Here is a 12,766-nt window from a genome sequence, read left to right as displayed (position 1 = left end):
AATCTTGTTCTTTTCACTGCAACATAGTTGGAAAGAATAATCAAACGCAAAAATCTACTTATTTTTTGACTGTGAATGATAAATTGGTTAATATTATCCAAATTGATTCGTTAGAGCCACAGAAAACTTCCTTTACATCTTTCTGCAAGAACATTTTACACAAATTGAAAGATTTGCATTTTACTTCCTTTCTTTTACTAGACTAATATACAAAAAGGATAGCACCTATGATGAAAAAGCAATGAGTATGTAAAGTACAAACTGTAATCAGATGCTGAATAACAGAATTGACCGCAATCATAAAATTATGTGGAAAGCAATCCTGACTATTACTATTTAACCACTTCGGGTACCAACTATGTCTTTAAGAAACAAGATACAAGCTGGATACAAAGAACCTTCTTTAGTAGAAAAGAATAGGTACAACTAAAATAAAATTAAAGAGATGTTAAAGAGCAAATATAGTGAAGATAATAACTGATCTACAAAGTATCTCAAATATGTTGATCTACAAGTTAAAGGAAAAATATCAATGAATCAGAACTGTGTGAAACCCAGATCTTTTACTTAACCTGATAAAAGACTTGAAGCAATTAAAGACAGGCTCTAAAAACAAATGATAAAGTCACAGAGTTTAAAGATGGTACAGTATCCTGTATAAGCCTTTTACATTTTTTAGAGAAGGAACTTGATATTCTGAGAAGTAAAAAATTTGGTTAAAAATCAAACTGGTAGTGAAGCTAGTGAGTAGCACAATAGAGGTAGGAACACAAGGCAACTGATAATACCACACTGCCCCAAACTCTTCACCAGAAGGAAGAAAATTGGAAATCAATAACAACATAAACTAAGAGGGGTTTAATAGTGGTCTACCCACTATTAGTGTACATGTGTGTATGTATGTATGTATAAATATACACCATGTATATATGGTAGAGGTTGTAGTCTAAAACATACACAATGAAGACATTGTTCCTTTGTTCTCATTTTAACTTCAAAATTTAAGGCCTCTTTATAGTTTAGATAGAAAATACTTTTATTTTTATATAATCTAATTTTCAGTAAAATGCTTTAAATATTAAAAATAAATTAAATAAATTTATTGGTATCATTATCACCAAGGCCAAAAAAAATTTTCTAGAGACATTTCTCCCTATTTTCTCAAGGAATATAGCAAAAAAGGCTGCAACAGTATCTCCTATCCCACACACATGCTCCTCTACAACAAGACCTTACTAATCCATCAAAAGGTAAAGTCTAATTTCTCTCCCCTTGAATCTGGGCCAGCCTTATGACATGACTGTATTCAATGGAATGTGATGGAAGGACTGCATGACTTTCGAGCCTATATCAATAAGGCCATGTAGCCTCTGCCTGGTTCTCTTGTAAAGCTAGTTCTATGGGAAGCCAGCTGTCATGTACCAAGTCCAACCACCCTAACATCACCACACTGGAGAGGCCACATGCAGGCACTCTGGCTAACACCCCCAGCTGTGTACATCTCTAGCCACCTCCACCAAGCTGCAAGTAAAGGCATCTTGGACGTTCTAGACAAACCCTTCCACCAGCTGAGTACTGCTTAGTCCCTTCAGACAATGCTAGGAGGAGGAGAAGAATCACTCAGTTGATTCCTGCCTAAATTCCTGACTCAGCGAACAAATGAAATAATGATAAAATGGTGGTTAAGGTCATAAAGTTTCAGGATAGTTTGTCACACAACAATAGTAGTTAAAACATATGCTTGGACACTTGTAAATTGAAGCTATTATATTTGTTAGTTTTTTTCCCTTAAAAAAATCTCTTTCTGAGATCTACTATAAAACAACTAAAACGATTAATAACCTATTTACTTCTCTTTCTGAAGCCTTAACCAAAACAGCTCATTTGGCCAAGAATCTATTGGGCGCAGAGGGGAGGGAGAAGTAAGTCAGTTCTACAAGATATCAGGCCCAATATTCAAAAAAGAAGAGATGATTAAATCACTTAGTCCAGGCAGAAAACAAAGGTAAGTAGATGGATAATAAACTTAACCCTAGAAACACACACCTTAAAGATACTTAAAGGATAAACTTTTATGACTCAAGCAAGGGGAGAACTTTGGGGCCGGCCTGGTGACGCAGTGGTTAAGTTCGCACATTCCACTTTTCAGCGGCCCGGGTTTCGCCAGTTCAGATCCGGGGTGCAGACATGGCACCACTTGGCAAGCCATGCTGTGGTAGGCATCCCATGTATAAAGTAGAGGAGGATGGGCACGGATGTTAGCTCAGGGCCAGTCTTCCTCAGCAAAAAGACGAGGATTGGCAGTAGTTAGCTCAGGGCTAATCTTCCTCAAACAAAAATAATTAAAAAAAAAAAAAAACGGGGGAGAATTTTTCTCCCTAAAAAAATGAGGTGACCCCTCATCAGTCAATCCACCTTTAGGATCCTTGAAAACATTTTATAAGCTTTGATTATTAAAGTACAGTCATGTGTCACGTGTTACGTTGTTACAGGGATACATTCTGAGAAAATGACTCACTATGCAAACATCACAGAGTGCATTTACACAAACTTAAATGGTATAGCCTGCTACACACCTAGGTTGTATGGTACTGATCTTATAGGACCACTGTTGTATATACGTTCTGTTGTTGACCAAAACATCATTATGCAGTACACGACTGTAATTAAAAATAAAATGTACTTAAATAGAATGTTTTGGCAATTATACACTTCTACATAATTTCTATGTCATTACTGTTTAGATTATTTGTGCTTTGGGGAATTCTGCAACATCTGGCAGAAGAAAGACAGCTTTGCATGTATACAAACTTAGAACTTGAACATAAATTTAGGGGAATAAAACTTCTATTTTTGAAAGATAAGAATTCATATTGATACACACTGTGTTCCCTCACATGCTCATACAGTTTTGCCCTAGAAATAGATAATGCCATGCATACTTTAATACAACTACCACAAGCAACATGAGTATACTTTATAAATAGATGTTTCAGCAACAAGTAAAATACTTCTCTTTTTACCTTTTTATTATGCCTATATCTTCAAACCAATAGGCTAAATAGACTCGAAGTCAGAATAATTTGGTTCAAGAATCTCTTCATTCTCAAGAGTTCTATCTGACAGTAGAGGACCATGAAACAAATTGTAAGCATATTTAAACACTTTTATAACAAAATTAAAGCACGCTTGATCTATATTTCACTATGTTTCATACTGTCTTTCGTATTTATGTGGTAGGATTTCGTGAAAGAGATATTATTGTAATTTAGTAGATTTAGATTTATCACTGGCAAATGTAATAACTTTCACCAGTTCAATATATGCACACTGACATCATTTCTAAACTGCCTGTCAAGTTTACCTTACTTTACAAAGAAACAGATGTACTTTAGAACACGTTGATGGCTGGCATCAACTTTACCAAATGCCTTTCATTAGAGTTTTCTAAATGGAGCCATTGGTGAGATAATGACTACAGCCAATATATATGCTATACTGCTTTAAACACTAGGGAAAGAGAAGAATACTAAAAAAAATTTAGATCTTTACTTTTTAACCTATTCCAATTTTCACAATATACAATGCAGCAAGAAAAAAGGGCAAGATCTGCAGGCAACACTTACAGAGACCTTTTAGTCCAGCTACCTTATTTTTACAGTTGATAGAACAATAGCCCAGAGGGGTTAAATGATTTGGTCAATGTCAGAGAGCTGGCAAGCAGCAAAAATGGGATCAGAACCTGAGTCTACTATCTCCCAGTCCAGCTCTCCTCCTAACAATACAATACAGTCTCTTCAGGGGGAAATATGTTCCGTAAATGTTTCTAGAAGTCCATTAAAATATTGAGTGACTTGATGGAATTAAATGAAAAACTAGACCAGATGGACTTAACAGATATATATAGAACACTCCATCCAAAACCAGCAGAATACACATTCTTCTCAACTGCACATGGAACATTCTGAAGGATAGATCATATGTTGGGAAAAAAGGCAAGCCTCAATAAATTTAAGAAGATTGAAATAATAACAAGCATCTTTTCCAACCATAATGCTATGAAACTAGAAATTAATTACAAGAAAAAAGTTAAGAAAGGGACAAAGATGTGGAGACTAAACATGTTACTGAACAAGCAATGGCTCATTGAAGAAATCAGAGGAGAAATCAAAAAAATCCGGAGACAAATGAAAATTAAAACATACCATAACAACTGATATGGGATGCAGGAAAAGTGGTCCTAAGGGGGAAATTCATCGCAATACAGGCACACCTTAACAAACAGGAAAAGTCCCAAATAAGCAATCTCAAACTATACCTAACAGAATTAGAAAAAGAAGAACAAACAAAGCCCAAAGTCAGCAGAAGGAGGGAAATAATAAAAATCAGAGCAGAAATAAATGCAATTGAAACAAAAAAGACAGTAGAAAGGATCAATGAAACAAAGAGCTGGTTCTTTGAGAAGGTAAACAAAACTGACAAACCCTTAGCCAGATTCACAAAGAAAATAAGAGAAAAAGCTCAAATAAATAAAATTAGAAATGAAAGAGGACAAATTACAATGGATACCACAGAAACACAAAAGGTTATAAGAGAATACTATGAAAAGCTATATGCCAACAACTTGGAAAATCTAGAAGAAATGGATAAATTCTTAAGACTCTTACTACCTTCCAAAGCTGAATCAAGAAGAAATAGATAATCTGAATAGACCAATCATAAGTAAAGAGATTGAAACAGTAATCAAAAAGCTCCCCAAAAATAAAAGTCCAGGACCAGATGGCTTCCCTGGAGAATACTACCAAACATTCAAAGAAGATTTAATACCTATCCTTCTCAAACTATTCCAAAAAATTAGGGAAGATGGAACACTTCCTAACACATTCTCTGAGGCCAACATAACCCTGATACCAAAGCTTGACAAAGACAATACAAAGAAGGAAAATTACAGGCCAATATCACTGATGAACACAGATGCAAAAATCCTCAACAAAATATTGGCAACTGGAATACAGCAAACATCAAAAAGACCATACAATGTGATCAAGCGGGATTTATACCAGGGACACAGGGATGGTTCAACATCTGCAAATCAATCAATGTGATACACCTCATTAATAAAATGAGGAATAAAAACCACATGATCATCTCAACAGATGCAGAGAAAGCATTTGACAAGATCCAACAGCCATTTATGATAAAAACTCTTAACAAAATGGGGATAGAAGGAAAGTACCTCAACATAATAAAGGCCTTACATGACAAACCACAGGCCAACATCATACTCAATGGGGAAAAATTGAAAGCCATCCCTCAGAGAATAGAAACAAGACAAGGGTGCCCACTCTCACCACACTTATTCAACATTGTACTCATGGTTTGGGCCAGAGAAATTAGGCAAGAGAAAGGAATAAAAGGAATCCAAATAGGAAATCAAGAAATGAAAACTCTTGTTCACAGAAGACATAGCTTTAAATATAGAAAACTCTAAAGAATCCATTGGAAAACTATTAGAAATAATCAACAATAACAGTAAAGCTTCAGGGTACAAAATCAACTTACAAAAATCAGTTGCATTTCTATACTCTAATAACAAACTAAAAGAAAGAGAACTCAAGAAAACAAACCCATTTACAACCACAAGAAAAAGAATAAAATATCTAGGAATAAATTTAACCAAGGAAGTGAAAGATCTATACAATGAAAACTATAAGACATTACTGAAAGAAATTGATGATGACATAAAGAAATGGAAAGATATTCCATGCACATGGATCAGAAGAATAAACATAGTTAAACTGCTCATACTACCCAAAGCAATCTACAGATTCAATGCAATCCCAGTCAGAATCCTGATGACATTCTTCACAGAAATACAACAAAGAATCCTAAAATTCATATGGGGCAAAAAGGACCCCAAATAAATAAAGCAATCCTAAGAAAAAAGAACAAAGCTGGAAACAGCACAATCGCTGAATTCAAAATGTACTACAAAGCTATAGTAATCAAAACAGCATGGTACTGGTACAAAAACAGGCACACAGATCAATGGAACAGAACTAAAAGCCCAGAAATACAACCACACATCTACAGACAGCTAATCTTCAACAAAGGTGCTACGAACATACAATGGAGAAAAAAAAGTCTGTTCAATAAATGGTGTTGGGGAAGCTAGACAGCCACATGCAAAAGAATGAACATAGACCATTATCTTACGCCATACACAAAAATAAACTCAAAATGGATCAAAGATTTGAAGGTAAGTCCTGAGACCATACAACTTCTGGAAGAAAACATAGGTAATACACTCTCTGACATCAGTCTTAAAAGGATCTTTTCGAATACCACATCTTCTCGGACAAGGAAAACAAAAGAAAAAATAAACAAGTGGGACATCATCAGACTAAAGAGCTTCCGCAAGGCAAAGGAAACCAGGATCAAAACGAAAAGACAACCTACCATTTGGGAGAAAATATTTGCAAATCATATATCTGACAAGGACAGTTAACCTCCATAATATATAAAGAACTCACACAATTGAACAACAAAAAAACAAAGAACCCGATCAAAACATAGGCAGAGGATATGAACAGACATTTCTCCAAAGAAGATAGACAGATGACCAATAGGTACATGAAAAGATGTTCAACATCACTAATGATCAGGGAAATGCAAATCAAAACTACACTAAGTTATCACCTTACATCCGTTTAAAACGGCTATAATCACACCAAAACAAAAAATAACAAATGTTAGAGAGGTTGGGGAGAAAAGGGAACCCTCATACACTGCTGGTGGGAATGCAAACTGGTGCAGCCACTATGGAAAACAGTATGGAGATTTCTCAAAAAACTAAAAACAGAAATACCGTACGACCCAGCTATCCCACTACTGAGTGATCTATCCAAAGAACTTGAAATCAACAATTCAAAGAGACTTATGCACCCCTATGTTCACTGCAGCATTACTCACAATACCCAAGACATGGAAGCAACTCGAGTGCCCATCAACTGACAAATGGATAAGGAAGATGTGGTGTATATATATACAATGGAATACTACTCAGCCATAAAAAAGACAACATTATCCCATTTGCAACAACATGGATGGACCTTGAGGGTATTATGTTAAGTGAAATAAGCCAGAGAAAGACAAATACCATATTTCACTCACTCATATGTAGAAGATGAACAAACAAACGGACAAAGAAAACAGTTCAGCGATTACCAGGAGGAAGGGGGCTGGGGGGCTGGGCACAACGGGTGAAGACGAGCACTTATATGGTAACAGACAAATCATAATGTACAACTGAAATTTCACAATGTTGTAAACTGTTATGACCTCAATTAAAAAAAACGTTGAGTGTTTTGGAAACATTTAATAATTCATTTCTATGTTGCCTAATTTCATCAAGCTGAACTTTTGTGAGGAATCTTCACCACGGTCAGAGTTTAGAAATGCCCATGCCTGGTTGCCACAAATGACAGACACATTTTAACAATAAGTAGAATGCAGAATGGAATCCATTAAATAAATCAGTGTTTTTTCATTGCACGCATCTTGCAGTCACTAGAACACCAAAAGGTCTCCCATTCATCTTGTTAGAAATGAAACAATCTTTGGGAAATGGACCTCTGGCATGCTTTCTTTCTGACAGGGTAAGTAAGGCTTCTGGCTCCTTTTCATAGATCCTTATTCTTTCCCACCTGTGATTAAAAGGCCCCTCTCTTTTTGTACAGCAATGTGAACAGACCAGGGCTTCTGTTTTAGCAGGGCTTCAGTTTTAATAGAAAAGGAAGTTATAAATAAAGGCAGCATTAGGGTTTCATGCTATTCCCTTATTACCGCTTTCCTATGGTTTAAGCAATTAAAAATTTTTTTAAATTTTTTAAACATTCTCCTCATTTAATTATGAAACTCAACGGCTCTGCTTTGGTACAGGATCAATTTAAATCTTCTTTCAAAACAAATATTTAATAATTTACAATTAACACAGAAAACTTGTACTTAAACATCCCCTCACTGAGTGCTACCTCTACTGACTTGACTTCCTTACTGGCTCACACCACATATGCAGGGATAGAACAGTGGCCCAATTCTTCTGGTGAACCGTGATGTAATAATCATCTTTCACCCACAAAGAAATAAGTTCAATATTTAATTCAATATTTTGAGGCCCTTAAGACAAAGAATATATTAAAATTTACAATAAATAAGTAAAGAGAATATTTTATGATATTTTTGGTAAAAAAAATCCTTAGCCATCCTAAAAAGAGCGACAAAGAACGTATTCTTTCAAATTCAAAAAGAACTGTTTTGAATCAATTAATGCTATAAGGTTAAGCACTAGACAAAAGTATTCTTACTACCTAAATAAGTGTATTCTTACTTTATTAGAGCTCTTACCTATGGTAGTTCTTAAAATAATTGACACTTTGCTTTCTAATAGACTCTTGCAAAACTTCAGATTTGCTACCACAAAATTCTTCTCCAACTTGCATCAACCTAGTTGGATAAAAAGATAACATAAGTTTCAGCAAAATCTTTATTATAGAAAAAAAAGAAGTCCAGGTCATCTTTCTTCAAAGGCAACAAATCATAAAAGTTTGGATGTCTGAAGTTTCTAAAGATCAAAAATCCATTATGGTTTAACAAACATCTGAAGGGCAGAAATAATTAAACACACTCACATACAAATCCATCAAAAATTAGATCAGGAATGTTCAATTATCTTCATATCCATGAAAAAGTTATATACAATAACTTACTAATTCATGATTTCTTTGATTATAATGGTTGAATGAATCAAACTAAAGAATAAGCCAAGAACTTGTCAAACACTACCTGCTGATTATATCCAAAACAAAGATGAAATCGTCGTATTTGAATATAGACAAATCAGTTCCAAGCAAGTAGGTTTTTACTTTTAGCTGAACATCCTGTAAAACAACAATGAAAAATATTTTAAGTAAACCCAAAACATAGAAAATAAGTTCTCAGAACCATTTATTCTATAGTTACACGTGAAAATGAGACAGGCATACTTTCTTAATTTGATAAAGAATATCTATGTAGGCCAATAGCCAACATCCTTAGGGTGATATCATAGAGACAATTCCATGAACATTAGATACAAAAATAGTGATGGACAGGGCCGGCCCGGTGGCACAGTGGTTAAGTTCCCGCACTCCGCTTTGATGGCCTGGGGCTCGCTGGTTCAGATCATGGGCGTGGACCTAGGCACCGCTGCTCAAGCCATGCTGTGGTAGGCATCCCACATATGAAGCAGAGGAAGCTGGGTACAGATGTTAGCTCTAGGCTTATCTTCCTCAAAAAAAAAAATAGTATTGGACACATCATCACTATTAAAATAGACATGTGCAAGATAAGAATTATATCCTCATACTCTATATGAAGATAAGAGTCATCATCATTTACGTGTGGCTTGCTAGGCTAGAAACTCCAAAATAATCAATTCAAAAATAATTAGAATTAATAAGGCAACTACGTCAAGTGATTATGTACAATATATAAAAATTAATAGCTTTCAGGTATACCTGTGTAGCACCTTAACATGGAGAGATTCCACTTAAAATAAATACTAAAAATACAATATACTTAGGAATAATTTTAATAAGAAATATCAGACCTATAAGAAAATACTAACAACTCTAGCAGGATACAAAACAAATTTCAATGTACTGAGTCAAGGGACTGGATAAGTGACTAAACAGTGTAAAGATGTCAATTTTCCCAAATTAATGTAGAGGTTCAATAAAATTCTAACCAAAATCACAAAAAAAAACACTTCTGAATAATTATTCTAAAATTCACCAGAAATAATAAATAAGCAATAACCTTCTTTTTAAAAAATAAAGCTTTGAAAAGATGGAGGGAAAATTATGCGTCATGTTGGAGGACTTGTACTACCAAATATATTAAAAACTATTTTAAAAAAAAAAAAGAATGCTAAAAACATACAGAGAAACCAATGGACTAGGACAAGTAACACAGAAATAGTGCTAATATACATATACACAAGAACTTAATATACAGCAGTAAAAAACTATTTTCTGACTATTTTTGTCAAGTATTATGCTAAGAACTTTACATATTATCTTCAATCTTAAAACAACTTTGTTGAGCAGGCATTTATTATCACTCCTAAGAGAAGAAAAACTGAGAAGAGATCCAGTAATTGCCTAAGTTCACATGCCCAGTGAATGACAAAGCTAAGGCTCCTATCCAGGTCTATCTGTCTTCAGTCTCCTCCTTTCTTTGCATCTTGCTTCAAGAAGGCACAAAGAGGGAAGAAAAAAGATTATCCAGAAAGTAGTGAAGGGAAAAACGAATAGATTTGGGGGAGGAAATCCTTTCTTTACATCATATATCAAAAGAAATATAAAACAAATTAAACAAACCTGTTTTTGTACATTTTCAAGAGATTCAAAATTAATTCAATAAGGCAAAAATATTTTCTGAGAAGCTATTAAGTGTCCTAGGCAGTACTCTAGGTATTAGGGACACAGCAATTAATATAGAGCTAAATAAATATTTACAATTACCATACCAATATTGATCTGAGCTCTACATAGGAAAGAGCATTTTAAGAATAAAGGGAACATAAGTCACAAAGGTCAATAGTTTGATCTCATAAAAATGTTAACCGTCTGCACATAGAAAATATAAACTAAGTGAAAATAGACAAACGATATACAAAGGATTGCTCTTCATCATATAAATAATTTAGAATCTATGAGCATAAAACATGAGCAAATAATTCACAAGTCAATAATTAACAGATTTTAAATGTTCAACGTCTCTAATAAGGAAGTATGAATTAAAACACTAACAAAAATATACACAGATTCAATTGCCTTATTAAAAGATAAAGTCTCTTGGAAAAAAATTTTTTTTACATTTATAGGAGACATAACTGAAACATGATACAAAAACATTTAAAATAATGGGATGCTCAAAGATTAATATCAAAAAATATGAACAAAATAAACACGGCAATGGTAACAACAAAGCAAACTAGAATTCAAGGCAAAACGCTTCAAGACAAGAGCTATTTTTTTTAATTACAAAGAAGGTAAGTAAAGTGGTTATGAGCAATGGATCAATAAACATAGCATCCAAGTACAAAAAGCAAAAGCTGTTAGAAATAAAAGAAAAACCTGACAAAACTACAATCATTCTGAAATATTAAAACTTCTCCCTTAGAATTGCACAGACCAAAAAGACAAGTAAAGATACAGATTAGAATAATACAATTAATAATAAGCTTTCTTTCATATACATATAGAAGCTAATTCCCAACACACACAAAAAACATATGGTTATTTTTCAAATACCCAAGGAAGAATTTTAAAAGTGGGTGGGCAAACTAGGATGTAAAGAAAATCTTAAATTCACAAAAAGTAGAAATATTGCAACCCTAGTTCTCTACAGTAAAAAGAAATTAACATGAGCATCTCTTAAATGTTATTTCTCATATCAAATATTTAAAGATGAAAATGTTGGAAGACCAAGACTTTCATATGGTTAGATGTGAAAGCTCCACGAAGTCAAGTACCATGGGTTCACCACCGTGTTCTCAAATCCACAAACAGTTTCTGCCACACAGTATGACTGATACAGCCTTTTTTAAGATTCTGGTTGAGTCAAAAATGCATGGAAAATTTTCCACAATATCCTAAAAACTTTTCATATCAACAATCAAGGTGATTATAATTTTGAGTTTAGTTTCATGTCAGAGTTAAATATCTTCTTATGCTTTTCAATCATCACTTACCATTATCTCTACAACTAACAAATTTATGATAAATGTCTATACATTGTCACACGATCACCTGTGTTTTGGAATCTGGGATTTCAAATGTTAGAAATGTATTATGATACGGATAGTATATATTATATAAAACTCCCAGTGGGGTCTAGGGCAGTATCCCAAAATAAAACACATTAATATTCCTGCAACATAGGAATATTCACTAATTCATTTAGTGGGATAAATAAATACTATAACAATCCTAATGACAATACTGGTCAGGTTCTGCTGCCAAATGAATTCAATTCAGGTCATGTTTTAGCAGCTAAATGTGTTATCAAAAAATATTTGCTTTTTACAGTTTTTGCTTTTTTCAATTTCCTGCAACCTTACAATTTCAATTTAACGAACACTCAACAAGTTCCTAAAGTATGCACAGTCTTGTTTTAGATCTGGTTGAGAATTGGCTTTGGGGGTGCAAGAGACTTGGAAGTGGTGGGGATGAAGATATTCTAAAGCTTGAAACCTACAACAAAATAATCTATACTCAAAAGCATGATGAGTTCATTAAACTAGCCAAATGCTTAAAGGAGAATAACTTTACTACACCTTATATTTAACAGATTTTCCTCTATCAGGAATGACATCAGGTTGCCAGGCTGAATGGAAACTAGCTACATAAAACGACAGACCTGTCATTTCAAAGGACATTGAACTACCAGAAATTCTACTGTGGATTCCACAATTTCAACTAAATACAATAAGAGTCTATTAGGAAACTACATCAGAAACAACTCATATCTGATCAATGAGTATGAGATTTCCCTATTATATATAATATCCAGAAAAAAGTCAGCCCAAACTCAAAAAAATGGTAAATTAAAAATTAGTTTAATAAGGTCACATCAGACAATATAGAAGCCAAAGCTCTAACAACTATCATATATACGTATTTTAAATATTAAAGTATCAATTCAAATAGCATATTGAAGA

At 33.9% G+C, this 12,766-nt stretch overlaps 1 protein-coding gene across 1 annotated transcript in view; it reads right to left on the bottom strand.

Moving 5' to 3' along the window:
• The window catches only part of VPS50 (VPS50 subunit of EARP/GARPII complex), a 135,833-nt gene that overhangs the window by 64,633 nt on the left and 58,434 nt on the right, over positions 1-12,766 (bottom strand). Inside the window, exons 15-16 of the mRNA XM_046670423.1 lie at positions 8,845-8,939; positions 8,407-8,505 (exon numbers count right to left, since the gene is read on the bottom strand). Coding sequence (XP_046526379.1) covers positions 8,407-8,505; positions 8,845-8,939 — 194 coding nt within the window. The remainder of the gene's footprint in view (positions 1-8,406; positions 8,506-8,844; positions 8,940-12,766) is intronic.

Source organism: Equus quagga, chromosome 8 (assembly GCF_021613505.1).
Source record: "Equus quagga isolate Etosha38 chromosome 8, UCLA_HA_Equagga_1.0, whole genome shotgun sequence".
In the NCBI taxonomy this organism is placed as follows: domain Eukaryota; kingdom Metazoa; phylum Chordata; class Mammalia; order Perissodactyla; family Equidae; genus Equus; species Equus quagga.
This window is presented reverse-complemented; position numbering and strand designations above follow the sequence as displayed.